Source organism: Typopeltis vanoorti, chromosome 1 (genome assembly GCF_054136105.1).
Source record: "Typopeltis vanoorti isolate ZY-2024b chromosome 1, IOZ_Tvanoo_1.0, whole genome shotgun sequence".
NCBI lineage: Eukaryota > Metazoa > Arthropoda > Arachnida > Uropygi > Thelyphonidae > Typopeltis > Typopeltis vanoorti.
Genome location: NC_143549.1, coordinates 89,367,637 through 89,390,020, shown reverse-complemented (window position 1 = coordinate 89,390,020; position 22,384 = coordinate 89,367,637). Strand labels below are relative to the sequence as shown.

The 22,384-nt window shown below is 35.2% G+C and overlaps 1 protein-coding gene across 2 annotated transcripts in view; it reads left to right on the top strand.

Moving 5' to 3' along the window:
* nesd (SHC binding and spindle associated nessun dorma) overlaps positions 1-22,384 on the top strand; it is a 101,916-nt gene that overhangs the window by 22,716 nt on the left and 56,816 nt on the right. The window contains exons 3-4 of one of the 2 annotated variants that reach the window (XM_090392008.1): positions 9,156-9,248; positions 20,314-20,529. In XM_090392008.1, the coding sequence (XP_090248134.1) occupies positions 9,156-9,248; positions 20,314-20,529 (309 nt within the window). Of the gene's footprint in view, positions 1-9,155; positions 9,249-20,295; positions 20,530-22,384 lie in introns of both variants that reach the window. The other variant, XM_090391999.1, reaches the window with a different exon arrangement.

Genomic DNA, 22,384 nt, shown 5'->3' with positions numbered 1-22,384 from the left:
GTTCACCATGGAAAAAGAAAAGACTGGTAGTTTACCATTCTTGGACATTCTTCTTACATGCACAGTCTCTAGTAATTTATCACCCAAAAACCTACCTTTACTGGTTGATACATTCATCAAAAGTCTGCTCTTCACACCTCTCAAAAAATTGGTGTTATCAAGTCTTTAATTAATAGAGCACATAAAGTGTTCTCCTCTCCCTCAAGCTTACAACAAGAACTTTTCACTATCAAAACGTTAATAGAATTTAATGGTTACAACCCTGATCAAATCCAGCAGATAATTGACGCCTATGTTCCAACACCTCAGGATTCTTCAACAGACTGCAGGGTTCCTATTCTTTATATATCTGGCATCTTGGAACCGATTGGCAGAATTTTGAAGAAGTATCATCTCATTCTCACATGTTTTCAAATGAACAAAATTTCTCACCTGTTGCCATCTAGAAAAGACAAACTGGTGCCTCTATCATTAGCTGGCATTTACCAGATACTGTGGGAATGTAATCTAACATACTTCGGACAAATGACAAACAGGCCATTCTGTGGAAAAAAGAATTAATGAACATCAATATTATATCGAGTTCATGAAACCTCAAAAGTCTGGTCTCACAACATAGTATTGACACTAAACACAATATCCAGTGGGATAAAGCTCGTCTTCTCCATAGATGCAAGTTTAAATATGAACACCTTTTCAAAGAAAGTTCTGAAGCCCTTTTACATCGGCCAAATCTGATTCGAAATGATTGTCTCTCTCTTTCTCTCTCTCCCAAAAGTTTAGGAGATTCTTATCTTATGTAACCATCAAAGAAATAGTTTTTAAGAATAATAATTTTAATAATATCCTTTATTAATATTAATTTCTAGCACACGGCAACAGTTCTTAATTGGTAATCCACTGACTGTTATGTACTTTGTATTCCATTCCTTTGAATTGCCTGTGGTCTATACTGATGATGTACTGTTAATTTCAGTACAAAATATCTGTACTTTTATTTCATTGAAGTTAATTACTTTGGTTATCATGTAATTTATTATGTATGATCTTCAGTAGATAGAAGTGATATGATTGAGATATAAATTGAGAGCAACCTATCATATATACAGGGTAATGGATGGATGAGAGGTTGTTCCTGGAAACATGTACAAAGGTCATGTGAGTAAAGGTGATTATTTGTGTGGTGAATGCATAGAATGCATTGACAGAGTGAGTAGTTAGTGCTCTGACTACCCACTCTGGGTCTTTGGATCCAGAGTGAGTAGTCAGAGCACTCCATGAAGACTTGGGAAGCAATACTAATACCGAAGCTTTAGTGGTCTTGTGTATTAATTTTTTTTCCCTCCTGTTATGTTTGTATGTTATTCTTTCCAGTTTTATACTGAAGATACCTATGAAACACGGAGGAAAATTTTTATCCTAACAAATAGTTAATTATTACATATTTTTCTGTATTAATTTAATTTAATCAAGATTTTGCATTGCAGTGTACATGAATTTATTAGTAATTGTTAGTATAATTTCTTTAAATCATTAATTTCTCATTGAGTGAATTGTGTGGATTTGATCGTATGCAGACTGCCAGTACCTAAAATATATACCGGTTTAGAGGTAGTAAGCAGAAGCAGTTGGATCCTTTTATTATTTAATGTGAATTTGTTAAATATATTAATAAGTATATTAATGTATTAAATTCACATGATATTGTTTTAGGCAAAGTTATAGTTTATCTGAATCGTAAATCTAGGACTTCCAGATTTGATATATTTGTAGCTTTCTCTTATTGTAACCTGTCATTTAGTGAAGTTAGTTTCATTGCCAGACGACATATTCTGTTAATGTTGTTCAACAGATTTTCAATTTCAGTTTAAGGATCTGTGTTATGCCTAATGCAACTTGCTTTGCAGTATAAAGAAAGCATTTTATTATTTCAAAAGCACATTTGAAAAATGGTGGACTTACTTCAGTTGTGAGAAAGTGGAAAACTTTGTTTTTGAAAATGAAAAACTTTTTCCTTTTAAGAAAGGCTTCTTAATCATACATCTAGGACTTCCAGATTTGATATATTTGTAGCTTTCTCTTATTGTAACCTGTCATTTAGCAGGGTTAGTTTCATTGCCAGACGTAATATTCTGTTAATGTTTCAACAGTTTTTTTTAAAGAAGTCATGTTTGTATCATTTTAAAATCTTTGTTTATGCACTTCTTTACTAAATCACTTAAGGAATTGAACAACGTAGATACAAATATAAATTAAATTATACTTTAATAAATATTTCCGATATTTCGGCAACGTCACGGTGCCATCTTCAAAAGGAACTTACAAAAAAGGCACGTGCACGTAGGTACTACAAAACAGTAACTCAGAATGAAGTGATGAAGCTATTGTTCTCCTAAAAGTCCTGGTGGTGCCCTCTAGCGGGCTAAGTAGTTGTTCTTGGCCGTTGGGCTGAAGGTCTGCTGATGTAAGCTTCCCAAATTTGGAGCAGTCGCATACAACCAAATTTGTTGAGGTTTGGAGAGTTTCTTAGGGCTAAGGCTGATTCCATAAATAGTCTTTCGAATTTGTATTTGCTACGGTGTATTACTGTAGCTTTCTTCCACTGTATTTTGTGGCATGTATCCAGAGCATGGTCTCTAAGACCAGAATGGCTGTACTTGTGATAACGGATGTAGTCCTTGTGTTCAGAAATCCTGATATTCACTGCCCTGCCTGTTTGCTGTTTGGCCAAAGTAGGACAGTTTACAGCTGCAAGTGACCTGGTATACACCAGGTAGGTCTAGGGGAAGTGGTTGGTCTTTAGTAGAGTGGATAAGGGATGCCAATTTTCTGTATGGTCTGTAACAGGAGATCAGGGCATGTTTTTTTAAGATTTTGTTAATTTTTTCCAAGGTGCCTCGGATGTAGGGAATTGTGATGGATTTAGAGTAATCCTTGCTGTGGAGGGGGGGGGGATTGTGGTTTGTAGGTTTTAATATTTTTTGGATTTTTTTTGGCGGGGGGTAGCCATTTGCTGAGAAAGTGTTGAGGATGTGATTTAGTTCAGTGTTTAGGGCCATGTCGTTAGAACAGATTACTTTTGTATACTGTTTTCAGCACTCCATATCGTTGTAAGGGGGGGGGGGGAGATTGTTGGTGAATGTACCTGCCTGTATGGGTGGGTTTTCTATAAACTGACTCCCAAAAATACATAAAGAAAATATGCCATCACATCCCATAGTGGATGGCATTGATTCCCCCACATATAAATTAGCTAAACATTTGGCCAAAGTGCTCACACACTATACTGGCAACACACCATCACACATAAAAAACTCAGCCCACTTCAAAGCCAGCATAGAAAACCTTACACTCCAACACACTGACATAATGGTCAGCTTTGACGTCTTCTCCTTATTCACAAATGTCCCACTCAAGGAAACTTTAGAGCTAATCCAAGCTAAATTTTCCCCCAATATCTCAGCCCTATTTCAGTTCACAATGAACTCAGGCTATTTCATTTGGCAGGGAAAATTCTACAAACAAATAGAGGGGACAGCCATGGGTTCACCACTCTCCCCACCCTTGGCCAATTTCTTTATGGAGACCTTTGAAGAAAAAGCCCTAGCCTTTGCCTCACAAAAACCAACCATATGGCTTTGCTACGTTGATATGTTCGCTATTTGGACACATGATTCTGATACACTCCTCTCCTTCTTAACACGCTTAAACAACCAACACCCCAGAATCAAGTTCACCCTGGAAAAAGAGGAAAACAACAGCCTCCCTTTCCTAGATACATTAGTCACCCGTGAGCCTGATGTAACCTTGGTTTTCTCAGTTTATAGAAAACCCACCCATACAAGCAGGTACATTCACCAACAATTTCCCCCTCACAACAATATGGAGTGCTGAAAACACTATACAACAGGGCTAAACTAATCTGTTCTACCGACATGGCCCTAAACACTGAACTAAATCACATCCTCAACACTTTCTCAGCCAATGGCTATCCCCCCCCCAAAAAAAATCCAAAAAATATTAAAACCTACAACCCCCCCCCCCACCACAACAAAGATTACTCTAAATCCATCACCATTCCCTACATCCGAGGCACCTTGGAAAAAATTACCAAAATCTTAAAAAAAAACATGACCTGACCTCCTGTTACAGACCATACAGAAAATTTGCATCCCTTATCTGCTCTACTAAAGACCAACCACTTCCCCTAGACCTACCTGGTCTATACCAGGTCCCTTGCAGCTGTAAACTGTCCTACTTTGGCCAAACAGGCAGGACAGTGAATATCAGGATTTCTGAACACAAGGACTACATCCGTTTTCACAAGTACAGCCATTCTGTTGCAGACCATGCTCTGGATACACGCCACAAAATACAGTGGAAGAAAGCTACAGTAATACAGCCTCAGCCAGGAGAAACTCTCCAAACCTCAACAAATTTGGTTATATGCGACTGCCCCAAATTTGGGAAGCTTACATCAGCAGACCTTCAGCCCAATGGCCAAGAACACCTACTTAGCCTGCTAGAGGGCACCATCAGGACTTTTAGGAGAACAATAGCTTCATCACATCATTCTCAGTTACTGTTTTGTAGTGCCTACGTGCACGTGCCTTTTTTTTTGTAAGTTCCTTTTGAAGATGGCAACATGACGTTGCCAAAATATCAGAAATATTTATTAAAGTATAATTTAATTTATATTCGTATCTACGTTGTTCAATTCTTTAAGTGATTTAGTAATGCATAACCAACGTATAAGCCTGTCTACGAGAATATGCACTTCCTTTTTCTTTAATTTTTAAAAAATAAAAAGTATGTTCATGTTAAATGTCTTTAAAGCATGTATGTTTTAATTTTATTTAAAAAAGTAATAGAAATGACAGGAGTGATTAAGGGTCAAAGCTGTATAACTGAGAGGAGACCTCCACGTAGCCTTTAAACGAATGCGGAGAACTGACCAGGGCTTCTGACCTAATGTCCAATCCTCCCGTTCTCGTGGTGCACCCTGTTAGGTATCTACCTGAATACTGAACGAACGAGGATGGACTGTCAATTTGGATTTAGCAAACCCAATTGTCTTACTGGCTTAAACTACAGTATTAAATGATGGTACAACATGACAGAATTTCATTCCGGCTGGGACTTTGCCCAGTTAAACAAGGCCCATGTAGTTTTTGCCAGGGAACCAGGGCAAACAGCTAAAAGTCAGCTACTCGAACAAATTCTAAAACACATCCCCAACTCAATATCAGCAGAGTTCAAGATCACTACTATCAACATAAGAAGCCTGAATGGTAAAGAAATGGAGCTAGCTGAGGAATTGGATAAGTACCAGATCGACATAATAGGGGTGAGTGAAACAAAAAAAGACAAAAACTGATGAAATCTTTCGGAGCAATAAATACAAAATGTTATATTCAGGCAATGACAATCAAGGAAAAGAAGGAGAAGCCATAATATTCAACACTAAATATGAGGCTAATCTTCTTGAATGGGAGGCAATTCCAAGTAGAGTGATATGAGAGAAATATCAGAATGGGCAACTGGACAATGAGATTTATTTGTGCATATGGTCCCACAGAAAGATCTACTAAGGTAGAAGTAGAGGAATTTTTTGAATCTTTAGAGAAAGCAACTGACACAATGAACAAGGAAAGTTGGTCCTTGTTGGGGATCTAAATAGCAGAGTAGGAAATGATTGTCAGACATACAAAAATATATTGGGAAAATTTGGAGAAAAGACTAAAGCTAATAATAATGTCAAATACTTGTTGGATTTCTGCTCAGGACATGGACTGGTTATTACCATTCCAACATAAAAATGTGCACAAATTCACATGGAGAGAAGAGGCAAGGAATAAGAGAAGTCTCATTGACTATGTTATTGTTGATAGGGATGTTTTCTCTCTGGTGCAGGACACTAGAGTCTACAGAGGATTTGAAATTGGAAGTGATCACTATTTAGTCTTGAGCAGGATAAAATTGAATTTCATATTGAAAAGAAGAACATGTAAGAAAGTTTTACAGTGAATAAAAGTTGAGCAGCTCTCAGATGTGAACTGTAGACTAAAATACACAAACATTCATAAAAAAAAAAAAAATGAAACAGTTTGAGAACAGGAATCAAACCTTTGAGATTCAGTGGCAAGCTCTGAAGAAAATATTGATTGATTCAGCTAGAGAGGCATCTGGTAAGGTTGTTTGCAAGGATAGAAAAATCAGAACTCCAGGGTGGACAGAGGAAGTTAGAGGCAGTGAAGCAAAAGGAGAAAGCATATCAAAAGTTCCTGACAAATAAGTATACTTGTGCTCTTAGAGAATACAGAGACAAATGTAAAAAAGCTAAACACTGTGTAAAACTAGCTAAACAGAAGTCATGGGAAGACTTTGACAAGAACATAATATAAAGAAGGTGGCAAGATATTCTTAGGTTGCTGAAAAAGGTCAGAAATGGAAGAAAGATTCTGTAAAAGGAATTAGAGATGATAAAGGTGAAATGAAAACTGGAAAAAAAAAAAGATATCCTTGATGTATTTAGTAATTACTTCGAGAAATTGCCAAATGAAACTAGCAGTGATGACAGCACAATGATAAAAAAAAAAAAAAAAAACATTGACCAGGCATGCATTCAGGAATAGATATCCATACTTGAAGTAGAATAAGTCTAAAATGTGGAAAGGCAGCTGTAGTAGGTGATATTCGACCAGAAATGCTCAAGTATGGAGGTATAAAAGTCTTACCGTGGCTGCGCTGCTTAGTTCAGAGGGACCAATTCCAGATGATTGGAGTAAAGCTCTCATAGTACCCATATAAAAAAAAAAAAAAGGGAAATAAAACTGAATGTAAGAATTATAGAGCTATTTCTCTACTGAGTGTTCCTGGTAAGATTTATGCCAGTATACTTGAGAAACGGTTGAGGATTGTGGAATTGAAGCTTGGTGTGAAGAACAAGCTAGATTCAGGCCAAATAGAAGCTGTCAGGATCAGATTTTCACTTTATGACAAATAGTTAAGAAGTCATGGGAATATAACAAAGATATGTATTTAAGTTTTGTAGATCTGGAAAATGTATATGACAAGATTCCAAGAGAGAGAGAGAGAAGCTGTTCAAAATGCTAGAGTTGTATGGTGTCAGTGGTGCATTATATCAAGCACTACTTAGCCTTTATTTGAGTTATAAGTCAGCAGTTAGAATTGAAGGCTAAGTAGTGCTTGATAGTACAGGAAGATTGTTTAATGTTAAATCTGATGTCAGACAAGGATGTACATTATCCTCTCTGTTATTCATTATCTATATGGATCGCATTATGAAGGAAAGTGGTATTAAAACTGATATCAAAATTGGAGATGTTAATGTCAGCTCTTTGCTTTATGCAGATGATGTTATACTTCTAAATAAATTCACTACAAATCTGCATGATTCTCTGACTAAATTGAATAACTGTTGTAACAGATATGGTATGAAGGTCAGCAATAACAAGACAAAGATAATGAAAATAGGCAGAAGTATTGAAAATATCAACTGCGTTGTGAATGAAGAACCTATAGACCAAGTAAAACATTTCAGCTACTTAGGCACAATTTCTAGTGAAGATGGTAAATTAAATATGGAAATAGACAACGGAATCAACAAAGCTGGTATGGTAGGAAGTCAACTGAATAAATTTTTATAGAATAACAGAGAAATTAGTCAAAACACTAAATTAGTTGTATACAAGACAGTGTTTAAACCAGTAAACTTATGAATCTGAGAGCTGGGTTAGAAGTAAAACACTTGACCAAAGACTAGAGATCACAGATATGAGAGTCCGGAGAAAGATTAGGGGAATGAACAGATGCCATCAATGGCAATATCATTTTAAATATGAGGATATTAGGAAAGAACTTGACATTGTCAGCATCCAGGAATGCGTTAGCAGAGCTAATCTCAGGAGGTATAGTCACTTAAATAGAATTGGAGAGGAAAGATTAGCAAAACAAGTGTTCTCTGCCAGGTTGGCAGGAAAATGACCCAGAGGAAGACCAAGATACAGGTGGATTGATACAGTAAAAAGTAAGTTCTGTTCTATACCCTAAGCACTTCTAAGGCTGTATACAGCCTTAGAACAGTGCTTCCAAAACTGTGGGCCGTAGGTTTTGTTGAGGAGGGGGCTGTGAAATGATGAAAACAAATTGAAAATGTTTTAAGACTAATTAGATTTTTTTTATCTTAAAAGAAACATATTTAATTTTTATTATTTCTTTTTCGTTATTTTTTATATTTTAATGGAAAAAAAATCACACATTGGTGCGGTTTCACGAATTTTGCTTCCTGCGTATTTCGGCGCTTGATGAATATTAGTAAATATGCTTATTCATATTAGTTTCATTTCAAAACAGAAATCTAAGAATTGCAGTTTCAAATGGTTCACCTGATATTGACTTTTTGTAACAGTATTGAAACACATCCATCACATTAAATTGTTATTAAACTTCTTTTATGTTTTTAATTCTTTCTTTATTACTAAACATTTTATGTTTCATGTGCTTGTACTGCAAATGTCCAATAACAATATATCTATCTATATAAAAATATGGGATGATGTGCCATGTCAAATGTGTATGCAAGATGCTAAAAATGTAATATTTGCATTTGAATTTTGCAATATTCTCTGTGTATGTTTTGTATTGAATATAAATACAATAAAGATTATAATAATATATGTCTATATTAAGAATTTTTTCAAGGGGGGCCGTGAAATATTTTAATTTTTCCAAGAGAGGGCCCTGACATCCAGAAGTTTGGGAAGTACTGCCTTAGAAGATAGAAATATAAGATCTGACAACATTGGAGTCTTGTCAGGTAACAGATTGATTTGGAGGAAAATTGTAGATAGGACGTTAGTAATGATGTAAATTTTTCATTTAGTACTATCATATCCTGTACACGCCTTGAGGATAAATATCAGGAATTTGATGATGATGAATAGAAATAAATAAAGGAACTGACAAAACCCGGCAATTTGGCTGAAATTGCATGTTTCACAAGAAAATGTTTAAAAAAAAATTCAGAAGCTAATTAAATATTGAAAAACATTTGTGGTTTCTGTAGTTTTCAGTTATGCTTAAAAACAACATTTTTCTTATAATACTTTTGCCCTCTTTTCTATTTTTTATAGATTTTTCTATAAAAATCTTTGGAGACCATGGGATGATGATGATGACGATGATGGCATATTTGCTGAAAGACATCTACTTCCAAGAATTAAGTTGTAAGTTTCTTATATTTATCTTATACATGATTTTTTTTTTTTTTTCATGTTTGAGATGAGGCATAATTTGATGAGTTTGAGAAATAGTTATGCACTATTTTTCAATGTTTTTAGATTTTTGCAAGTATGCCTAGTGTTACTGTATTATTTTGATCCCGTCAGTGAAGGTTTCATTTTGTATGGATAAAATGCACTCAGAGAGAGAGAGTTGTCAACTGACCACCTCTGAGATTTTTGTGGTTATTGAAATTCTTGCAAGTTCTAGTACAAAAGCCACGTACTTCTAAGATAAAAACTTTATTAGTTTTCATATACTTTTTTTATACTCCACTTCCTCAGGTGAGTTTGTTAGATATGAACTAACAAGTGACCTTTATCAAAGCAAAATCAGCATTTGAAAACTGGTTTGACAATAGATGCATGATGGCATATGCATACTAGCTTGAACTGTCACATTTCAGAATGTAATGGTTATTTCTGTGAATGAGATTTATGAATGATAACCATACTTAATGCATGATGATGCCTTGGTTTTTATTGCAGTGTGTGTGGCATTTTTTAAGCTTTCTTAAATTTTCAACAAGTATTGAAGAAGTAGGTTATGTGAATAATATAAAACAACAGGAATGGATGACAGATGAGATTCTTTCTCTTATTGATACAAGAAGAATGTATAAAAACAAAGACCTAGCCAGGTATACAGAAACACATAACATCATCAAGAAAAAAATAAAAGAAGCCAAGGAAAATTGGATGAAAAATTTATGTACTGAAATTGAACTGCTTCAGAAACAACATGATAATTTCAATCTGTATAAGAAAATCAACGAAATTTCCGGAAAACTGAGGAAAAAGCAAATAGTGTCTCTAAGAGACGAAAATGGAAAAATAGTTCTAGAAGAAGAGAATAAAGCACAGATTTGGATAAAATATGTAACAGAACTTTTCAATGATACTAGACAGAAGCCTATAAATATAAAAGATAACATTCAAGGACCAGCAATCATGAAATGCGAAATAGAGAATGCTATACAAACAAGTAAAACAGGAAAAGCCAGTGGACCAGATGGTGTGCAAACAGAATTTTTAAAATTAATCGAACCAGATAACATCAAACTTCTTGAAAAACTATTTAATAAAATATATGAAAGTGATGAATTTCCATCAGATTGGCTCAAATCTACATTTATCACTATCCCAAAGAAACCCAAAGCGAATTCCTGTGGTGACTTCAGACTTATTAGTCTAATGAGCCAAACATTAAAAATATTTTTGAAAGTAATTCAGAATCGCATTTATAGAAAAAGTGAAGAAACTCTAAGTGAAACACAATTCGGCTTTCGGAATGGTTTTGGTACTAGAGAGGCCCTTTTCTGTACCCAAATATTGATACAAAAATGCATAGAAAAACAGAAATCTGTCTTTATGTGTTTCATAGATTTTGAAAAAGCATTCGACAAAGTCAGACACACCAACTTAATAGAAATCCTTCAACAAATAAGGCTAGATGAACAAGACATAAGACTAATAACAAATCTGTATTGGAATCAGTCAGCTACCGTTCAATTAGACAACATTACCACCAGTGATATTAACATCAAAAGAGGAGTGAGACAAGGATGTGTGCTCTCACCACTCCTGTTCAACATATATGCAGAGGCAATCTTTAAAAAAGCATTGGAAGAATGTCTAGAGGGAATCACAATAAATGGAAAGATTGTTAACAACCTACGATATGCAGATGACACCGTGCTAATTGCAGATAACATTATGGATCTCCAAAAACTCATTGACAGAGTATACATAGAAAGTCAAAGAATGGGAATAAATATAAACATCAACAAGACAAAATACATGATCATCAGCAAACATCCAGCCTCATCAATGAAACTGACACTCAATGGGAAAAGTATTGATCAAGTGTCAAGATATAAATATCTAGGTTGCTGGCTTAATGAATGGTGGGATCCAGAAATAGATATAAAGACAAGGATTGAAGTTGCACGGCAGTCCTTCATGAAAATGAGAACACTATTCTGCAATAAAGACCTAAACATGGAAGTCAGATGCCGAATGCTGAAATGCTATGTGTGGTCTATTCTGCTCTATGGAGTTGAAACATGGACATTGAAGGCAACAACCATCAAGAAAATCGAAGCCTTTGAGATGTGGCTATACAGAAGAATGCTAAAGATATCATGGACAGAAAAAATTACCAATGAAGATGTCTTAAAATCCATTGGTAAAGCTAAACATCTTGTACAAATAATCAAGAAACGAAAAACATCATATCTTGGACACATCATGAGAAACAGCAAATACCAACTTCTACAAACTATTTTGGTAGGAAGAATTGATGGCAAAGGAACTAGAGGAAGAAAAAGAATATCATGGTTTGACAACATCAAGACGTGGACAGGAAAGAGCAGTGCACAACTGCTCAGATTAACACAAGATCGCAGTTTATTCGCCAAGATGGTCGCTGACCTTCGATAGAAGATAGCACAATAAGAAGAAGAAATTTTCTGACAAAGAAGTTTTATTCCACGTATGGCACTTCTGTTTTTTGTCAATAACTTGACTTCAGTTGCCTCAGTATTCAATAATACAAAGCACACTTCCCTTCAGATGTGTATAATGCTGTGCATTGATTGGTAAACTAGATTTGCTTTCTTTTCTTTCCCCATCTTTAACATGTGAATCTCCAGATCGTCCTATTTGTTTCTACATAACATCTATTTAGACATGTTATGTTTCTACATAACTGAAGAGTGGATTTTATAGATCTCTTGTTTTTTTTTTTTTTTTTTAAGGGATGGGTGAGGTGGTTTATTATTATTATTACTTGACACCTCTAAGGAGTCCAAAGACTCGTGTTATAGAGTAAGTGCCCTCTCCCTAAGGGAGGGCACCTACTCTACAACTCCATCTCCACCAACCACAATGAACCGCAACTACACCAATGCCATATACCGTCCACCACCACTGCTAGTATTTTCACAGACAATCACAAGCATCCATGCCCACAGCAGGATTTGAACCTTTAGCCTTTTGGTTGGAGAGCGGATACGCTAATTACTCGGCCAACCAGACCAGCACCATTTTTTAGTTGAATACGAAAATTTTAATGTAGTATAGTGGGATTAAAGCTGCTTTTATTTCATGTTTTGGAAGTATTTCGGGAAAAATGTGGAGTGATTTGCATGTCCAAATATGTTAAAGATAAAAAAGAAAATACAAATCCAGATTAGTCTATCATACTACCAACAAAGGTTATCCTGTACTGTGGCAGAAAACTGAAATGCTATACACAGATCATAACTTCTTTGTGGGAAAATAAAAAATAGTTCAGTGTTGCCAAGTGAAATTATGCATTTTGGATAGAGGACATTACAGGCAGAGTATTATATTCATGGAAATTGTTTGGAACCATTCATTGAAACCAGACACTTGGAGGTTATTTTGAATTCTGGTTTTAAAGTTTAGGTGTCACGTTGCTAAACTTTAAAACCAGAATGCTGTTATCAGATGTGGTTAGATAATCACATCTGATAACAGCACTGTTAAAAAGAAATCCTGAGTTGTAGGAACATGAAAGTTATTCTCCCATGTTAAAGCCTTTAATAAGATTACATCTGGATTACTATGTACAGATATGATCACCTGGGTTGTCAGACAATGGTGCAACAATTCACAATTGAGTGGTAAGTAAACCAAGATGATAACTGGCCTATAAAATTGTGTTTATGAGGGTAGATTGAGAAAATGTGATCTTCGGAGTTTGAGGAAGACAGAGGTGAGGAGATATGGTAGAAACATACTGGTTAGTAAATTAAAAATGCGAAGAAATTACATTCTTGTTTAATCTTTTATCCAAGTGTAAGCAAATAAAATTTGTGCATGAAATTTCTTCTTGACTAGACTAATTGTATATAGATGCTAATGACTTTATGTTGATTCCTTTAGTATTCCATAATAGAAAGGACCACTACCCCAGACTGGTTTTTACCTTTATTGAGGTCTTATCAGTGGGAGCCAAACCATGTTAGAGCATTTACTTAAACTAAGATAAAATAACATTTTGATATTTTGATCTTTATACTAAGGCCATCACCAAGAATAAGTGCTCTATAGTAAGCTACTGCATTACTACATAGGTCAGCCATTGACTCTAGCCTGACCTCATGAGGGAAAATAAAAAATAAAATAATAAAAGTAATAATGAAATACTTAAATAAATGGAACATCAGTTGCTACCAATTGGAATTAATTTCTCTACAGTGGTATTATTTTTAAGTTGTGTTTAGTGTTTATCAATCACTGGTTACATATTGATTTTATATTTCTCTTCATCTTATTTTTTTTATTTTTTTTTTATTTGTGATTACATATTTTTGGAGTTCTGCAGTCCCATTCCTGGATGTTATATGGCAAGGGTAGTCAAGTTTCCTAGAGCCACATAGGATGTTTTTCAGATGTTTGCTATGTCTATGAAATATATTATAATTTTATCATCATCAAATTCCTGACATGTACCCTCAAGGGGTGTACAGGATATGATAGTACTACATGAAAAATTTACTAACTTCCTATCTACAATTTTCCTCCAAATCAGTCTGTTACTTGTCAAGACTCCAACATTATCAGATCTTATATTTCTATCGTCTAAGGCACTTTGTACCTTAGACGATAGAAATCAATCCACCTATATCTTGGTCTTCATCTGGGTTGTTTTCCTGCCAACCTGGCAGAGAACACTTATTTTGCTAATCTTTCCACATCCATTCTGCTTAAGTGACCATACCACCTGAGATTAGCTCTGCTAACGCATTCCTTGATGCTAACAATGTCAAGTTCTTTCTTAATATCCTCGTTTTTAATATGATATTGCCATTGATGCCACCTGTTCATGCCTCTAATCTTTCTGTTCATGACTCTCATATCTGTGGTCTCTAGTGTTTGGTCAAGTGTTTTACTTCTGACCCAGCTCTCAGATCCATAAGTTAAAACTGGTTTGAACACTGTCTTGTATACAGCTAATTTAGTGTTCCGACTAATTTCTCTCGTATTCCATATGAATTTATTAAATTGACTTCCTAGCATACCAACTTTGTTGATTCTGTTGTCTATTTCCATATTTAATTTACTATCTTCGCTAAAAATCATGCCTAAGTAGATGAAATGTTTTACTAGTTCACAGGTTCTCCATTCACAACACAGTTGACATTTTCAATGCTTCTGCTTATTTTCATTGTCTTTGTCTTTTTAATGGTGACCTTCATACCATATCTATCACAACAACTATTCAATTTAGTCAGGGAATCTTGCAGACTTGTAGCGGATTTATTTAAAAGTATAACATCGTCTGCATAAAGCAAAGAGCTGACATTAACATCTCCAATTCTGATATCATGTTTAATACCACTTTCCTTCATAATGTGATCCATATAGATGATGAATAACAGAGGGATAATGTTCATCCTTGTCTCTCACCAGATTTAATATTAAACCATCTTCCTGTACTTCCTTCAATTCTAACTGCTGACTTACAACTCAAATAAAGACTAAGTATTGCTTGATATAATGCCGTATTGACACCATATAACTGTAGCGTATTGAATAGCTTTTCTGTCTTGGCACCTTGTCATATGCCTTTTCCAGATCAACAAAACTTAAATACAGATCTTTGTTATATTCCCATGATTTCTCAACTATTTGTTGTAAAGGGAAGATCTGATCCTTACAACTTCTATTTGGCCTGAATCTAGCTTGTTCTTCACCAAGCTTTTCTTCCACAAATCTTCTCAACCGTTTCTCAAGTATACTTGCATAGATCTTGCCAGGAACACTCAGTAGGGAAATACCTCTGTAATTCTCACATTCAGTTTTATTTCCCTTTTTTTATATATGGGTACTATTAGAGCTCTACTCCAATCATTGGGAATTTGTCCCTCTGTCCAGGCTTTTTGAACTATGCAGTGCAGCCACTGTAAGACTTTTATACCACCATATTTAAGCATTTCTAGTCAAATATCATCTACTCCAGCTGCCTTTCCACATTTCAAGCCTTTTGATGGCTTTTTCTACTTCAAGTATGATATGTATTCCTGACTGTATGCCTGTTGAGTGTTTTTTACCACTGTGCTGTCATCTGCTTGTTTCATTTAGCAATTTTTCGAAGTAATTACTCCATACTTCAAGGATACCTTTTACAGTACTCTTTGCTCCATTTCTAAGCTTCTTCAACAACCTCCGGAATATCTTACCACCTTCTTGATATTTATTTTCTATGTTCTTGCCAAAGTCCTACCATGACTTTTGTTTAGCTAGTTTTACACAGTTTCGCTTTCTTACATTTGTCTCTGTATTCTTTAAGAGCAAAAGCTGACTTATTAACCTGGAACTTTTGATATGCTTTCTTCTTTTCCTTCACTGCCTCTTTAACTTCCTGTGTCCACCATGGAGTTCTGTTTTTTCTATTCCTTGCAGACTACCTCACCACATGCCTCTCTGGCTGAATCAATTAGGGTTTTCTTCAAGGCCTTCCACTGAATCTCCAAGGTTTGGTTTCTGTTCTCAAACTCTTTATAGTTTATATGTTTATAGTTTTATATGTATGTTTTTATGTATCTTTATAGTTTTATATGTATCATAAATTCTTTTATGATACATATACGACTATAATATACAGGTATGCTGATGTTAGATGGTGGGATAGAAGTTGATATTTTCTCTATTTTATCAGATTTTCTTCCTTGCAAGTAAGTAGGTTGGATGATCTTCCTTTTACATTGGATACATTTAGGATTTTTTTGCAGAGCAAGATTTATTATCTTTTTTATTACTACATCAGACATAGATGATAAAGCCATGATAGGCAGTTTGGACGTGCTTGTATTTCTGATATTTAAAACATCTTACTGAAAACAGTCAAGATGCCCTGCTTTTATGGATGTTGAAGGTTTAGATGCGTCAGACCACCCTGTGTTTCAGGATATGCTTTATTCCTGTCACTCTTTGATCTTTAAGCTCTGAATATATCTCATTATCAGGAACATCAACAAAATTCCATTCAGATATCTCCAACACTGGAGTGTTTTTTGGAATGTAACCATAATCGGTATTTCTACCATTGATTGTTTTTGTGAGCATTAACATATCTACAAGAATATCACAAGATTGTAATTTTTTTGAGTGAATGTTTTGGGAAATTCTGCCTATCTTTCTAAGCTCTTTATGAAGGGTGACATAGTCTGCTTAATAGATGATGCAACACAATAATATATTTATATATAATTCAGAAGTTTTCTGTTTATTTCTATTATCTGATGTGTCTTTGATAGCTATACTAGGTTAGGCCTTGTAACATTCCTGAAAAATTTGAAAATAAAGGATTCATGCTGAAAAGGATTTTTGGTTTGGTACTAGGGATCCTCCACTCATGATGGATCCATGCATAGATGTCCACTCTGACAAGCAATAAATGTGCAGAATTGGAATACCGGGTTACCAGACCTGCTCCTAGACCATGGGGGGAAAAAGGCTTATAACAACTCTTCTGATCCTTGCAGCAAGTGTGCTAGCTAATTGATCCTGGTCAGGCCATTCAGGACTACTTATCTTGCCAAAGCAGTTTAAGACTACCAGAATCCTTTCCTGATGTAACACATGACAAACATGGTAGTAGGCTGTTGGATTCCAGTGATGGCAATCTGGAAGACAGGAGAATAAACAAGACTCAGGAAAGTAGATTGAAGAATATGGGAAGAAAAGTTAAATTCTTATAAACTGATCTTTGCCTTCATTTAATGTCAGCTGAATCTTAAATTCATTCCTCCAGTGTTCTGGATTGTCATCATCAAATTCCTGCCATGTACCCTCAAGGGGTGTACAGTATATGATAGTACTACATGAAAAAAATTAAATCATTACTAACTTCCTATCTACAATTTTCCTCCAAATCAATCTGTTACTTGTCAAGACTCCAACATTATCAGATCTTATATTTCTATCATCTAAGGCACTTTGTACCATATCAATCCACTTATATCTTGGTCTTCCTCTGGGTCATTTTGCTGCCAACCTGGCAAAGAACACTTGTTTTGCTCATCTTTCTTTGCCCATTCTGTTTAAGTGACCATACCACCTGAGATTAGCTCTGCTAACGCATTCCTGGATGTTGACAATGTCAAGTTCTTTCCTGATATCCTCGTTTTTAATATGATATTGCCATTGATGCCATATGTTCACGCCTCTAATCTTTCTCAGGACTCTCATATCTGCAGTCTCTAGTCTTTGGTCAAGTGTTTTACTTCTGACCCAGCTCTCAGATCCATAAGTTAAAACTGGTTTGAACACTGTCTTGTATACAGCTAATTTATGTTCCGACTAATTTCTCTCTTATTCCATATGAATTTATTCAATTGACTTCCTACCATACCAGCTTTGCTGATTCTGGTGTCTATTTCTATATTTAATTTACCATTTTCACTAAAAATCGTGCCTAAGTAGCTGAAATGTTTCACTTGTTCCACAGGTTCTCCATTCACAACACAGTTGATATTTTCAATGATTCTGCCTATTTTCATTGTCTTTGTCTTTTTATTGCTGACCTTCATACCATATCTATTACAACAGCTATTCAATTTAGCCAGATAATCTTGCAGACTTGTAGCGGATTTATTTAGAAGTATAACATCATCCGCATAAAGCAAAGAGCTGACATTAACATCTCCAATTTTGATATCATGTTTAATACCACTTTCCTTCATAATGTGATGCATATAGATAATGAATAACAGAGGGGATAATGTACATCCTTGTCTCACACCAGATTTAATATTAAGCCATCTTCCTGTACTTCCTTCAATTCTAACTGCTAACTTACAACTCAAATAAAGACTAAGTATTGCTTGATATAATGCCCCATTGACACCATATAACTGTAGCGTATTGAATAGCTTCTCTCTTGGCACCTTGTCATATGCCTTTTCCAAATCGACAAAACTTAAATACAGATCTCGTTTTTTTCCCATGATTTCTCCACTATTTGTTGTAAAGTGAAGATCTGATCCTGACAGCCTCTATTTGGCCTAAATCCAGCTTGTTCTTCACCATGATTTTCTTCCACGATTCTTCTCAACCGTTTCTCAAGTATACTTGCATAGATCTTGCCAGGAACACTCGGTAGGGAAATACCTATGTAATTCTCACATTCAGTTTTATTTCCCTTTTTATATATGGGTACTATGAGAGCTCAACTCCAAAATCTTACGGAATTCGTCCCTCTGTCCAGGCTTTCTGAACTATGCACTGCAACCACTGTAAGACTCTTATACCACCATACTTCAACATTTCTGGTCGAATATCATCTACTCCAGCTGCCTTTCCACATTTCAATTCTTTGATGGCTTTTTCTACTTCAAGTATGGATATGTATTCCTGACTGGTCAGTGTTTTGTGTTGTGTTGTCATCACTGCTTGTTTCATTTAGCAGGTTTTCAAAGTAATTACTTCATACTTCAAGGATATCTTTTTCTCCCATTTTCATGTCACCTTTATCATCTCTAACTCCTTTTACAGCACTCTTTCTTCCATTCCTAAGCTTTTTCAACAACCTCCAGAATATTTTGCCACCTTCTTGATATTTACTTTCTATATTCTTGCCAAAGTCTTCCCATGACTTTTGTTTAGCTAGTTTTACACAGTGTTGAGCATTCTTGCATTTTTCTCTGTATTCTCCTAGAGCACAAGCTGACTTATTTGACAGGAACTTTTGATATGCTTTCTTCTTTTCCTTCACTGCCTCTTTAACATCCTATGTCCACCAGGGAGGTCTGATTTTTTTATCCTTGCAGACAACTTTCCCACGTCTCTCTGGCAGAATCAATCAATGTTTTCTTCAGAGTTTGCCACTGAATCTCCAAGGTTTGATTCCTGTTCTCAAACTCTTTCATTTTTTCTTCAATAATCTTTGTGTATTTTAGTCTACAGTTCACATCTGAGAGCTGCTCAACTTTTATTCGCGTTAAAACTTTCTTACATGTTATTCTTTTGAATATGAAATTCAATTTTATCCTGCTCAAGACTACATAGTGATCACTTCCCATTTCAAATCCTCTGTACACTCTGGTGTAGTGCACCAGGGAGAAAACATCACTATCAACAATAACATAGTCAATGAGACTCCTCTTATTCCTTGCCTCTTCTCTCCATGTGAATTTGTGCACATTTTTATGTTGGAACATGGTGTTAGTAATAACCAGTCCATTTCCTGAGCAGAAATCCAACAGATATTTGCCATTATTATTAGCTTTGCTCTTTTCTCCAAATTTTCCCAAATATTTTTGTATGTCTCATAATCATTTCCTACTCTGCTATTTAGATCCCCAACAAGGACCAACTTTTCCTTTTTCATTGTGTCAGTTGCTTTTTCTAAAGCCTCAAAAAATTCCTCCACTTCTACCTTAGTAGAACTTTCTGTGGGACCATAGGCACAAATAAGTTTCATTGTCCAGTTCCCCATTCTGATATTTGCCCACATTACTCTACTTGAGACTGACTGCCATTCAAGAAGATTAGTCTCGTATTTTGTGTTGAATACTATGGCTACTCTTTCTTTTCCTTGATTGTCATTGCCTGAATATAACATTTTGTATTTATTGCTCAGAAAGATCTCACCAGTTTTTGTCTTTTTTGTTTCAGTCACCCCTATTATGTCGATCTGGTACTTATCTAATTTCTCAGCTAGCTCCATTTCTTTGCCATTCAGGCTTCTTATGTTGATAGTACCGATCTTTAACTCTGGTAATGTTGAGTTGGGGTTTGTTCTCAGATTTGTTCTGGATTGTGTATTTTATAATTTGCAGTTTTTATATTCTTTACAATAATAACCTGTTTTACTCTAAATAAAATTGTCAAAATTGTTACATAACTTAAATTTTAACTAAGCGATATGATTTATTATTATAACTAATAATACTGATGTTTTGTCCAACATTTTATATCATTTTCATGGAGTTCTCTTTTTTATGCTTTCACTTTGAAGTTTTTTTGATGTTAAAAGCAAAGTTATACCAGAGTCTATGGCCACAAAGTTTGAAGATATGTTGAATGAGGGATGGAAGATAAAGAAAGAGCTGGATATGCTTCACAGCGAAATGAATGTCAGTGATTCTGAAGCAGAACTAAATGAAGATGATGTACTCCAGTCTGTGCACTTACGAATGAAGCTTGATGAATTACAAAGAGAACTGGAGATGTTAGAGAATCCTTTAATACGGTGAGTATATAATTCTATGACTGATAATTTGGCTTAGGCTCACATGTAGCATATTAAATTATGCAGAAAGACTCGTGGCTTAACATGTGTATAAGAAATATAAATAATTTATTCATATATTTAATTACTTTATAGCTATATGGAAAGTTCTTATAGTCACTAAATTACATTTAATGTTGTTCTTGTGTACAAAGGAAGACATCCTAGACGTATTCACGTACAGTGAAGGTGGTGTGGGAAGTATAGATGTTGGCATGCTCCAAACCTTCATGGTATCTTTCAGATACTACTACTATCATCATCATCATCAAATTCCTGACATGTACCCTCAAAGGGTGTACAGGATATGATAGTACTACATGAAAAATTTACATCGTTAACTAAATTCCTATCTACAATTTTCCTCCAAATCAGTCTGTTACTTGTCAAGACTCCAACATTATCAGATGTTGAAAGTTTATTATTCACTTGGTTAGAGTATAATACAACGAGTTGCCCTGGTGTGTACCACCTTAACCCAGTCCTGAAGATACTTTCAGGCGCAAACTTTGTTTGCTCACACTTGGATAAAGGATTAAACTAAATTTATTATACTCTAACCAAGTGAAAAATAAACTTTCAACATCTTTCTCTAAATCCAGAGTAAATTATTAAAAAAGGGTGGCACACCAATTGGCAATTCCTATAGGTAGAGATGACCTGCTAATGCTTCTGCCTGATATCTCCACTTGGGCCTGGCTCCCACTGAAGAGACCTCAATAAAGGTCGAAACTAGTCTGGGTAGTGGCCCTTCCCTTAATGCATAACATTAGACATATCCGCAAGGAGATGTGTTTTGCATTATAGGAGATACTGAGATAGGAGTGTTGGTAGCTTGCTCCACCTTTGCAACGAGTTGCCCTGGTGTGTACCACCTTAACCCAGTCCTGAAGATACTTTCAGGCGCAAACTTTGTTTGCTCACACTTGGATAAAGGATTAAACTAAATTTATTATATTATTATCAGATGTTATATTATATATTATTATCAGATGTTATATTTTTATTGTCTAAGGCACTTTGTACCATATCAATCCACCTATATCTTGGTCTTCATCTGGGTTGTTTTCCTGCCAACCTGGCAGAGAACACTTATTTTGCTAATCTTTCCTCGCCCATTCTACAACCTCCAGAATATTTTGCCATCTTCTTGATATTTATTTTCTATGTTCTTGCCAAAATCCTCTCATGGCTTTTGTTTAGCTAGTTTTACACAGTGTTTAGATTTCTTACATTTGTCTCTGTATTCTCTAAGAGCACAAGTTGACTTATTTGGCGAGGAACTTTTGATGTTCTTTCTTCTTTTACTTCACTGCTTCTCTAACTTCCTGTGTCCAAACTTAGAGTTCTGATTTTTCTATCCTTGCAGACAACCTCACCACATGCCTCTCTGGCTAAATCAATCGGGGTTTTCTTCAAGGCTTGCCACTGAATCTCCAAGGTTTGGTTTCTGTTCTCAAACTCTTTCATTTTTTCTTCAATAAGCTTTGTGTATTTTAGTCTACAGTTCACATCTGAGAGGTGCTCAACTTTTATTTGTTTTAAAACTTTCTTACATGTTATTCTTTTCAATATGAAATTCAATTTTATCATGCTCAAGACTAAATAGTGATTGCTTCCAATTTCAAATCCTCTGTACACTCCAGTGTCCTGCACCAGGGAGAAAACATCACTATCAACAATAACATAGTCAATGAGACTTTTCCTATTCCTTGCCTCTTCTCTCCATGTGAATTTATGCACATTTTTATGTTGGAAAATGGTGTTAGTAATAACCTGTCCATGCCCTGAACAGAAATCCAACAGGTATTTGCCA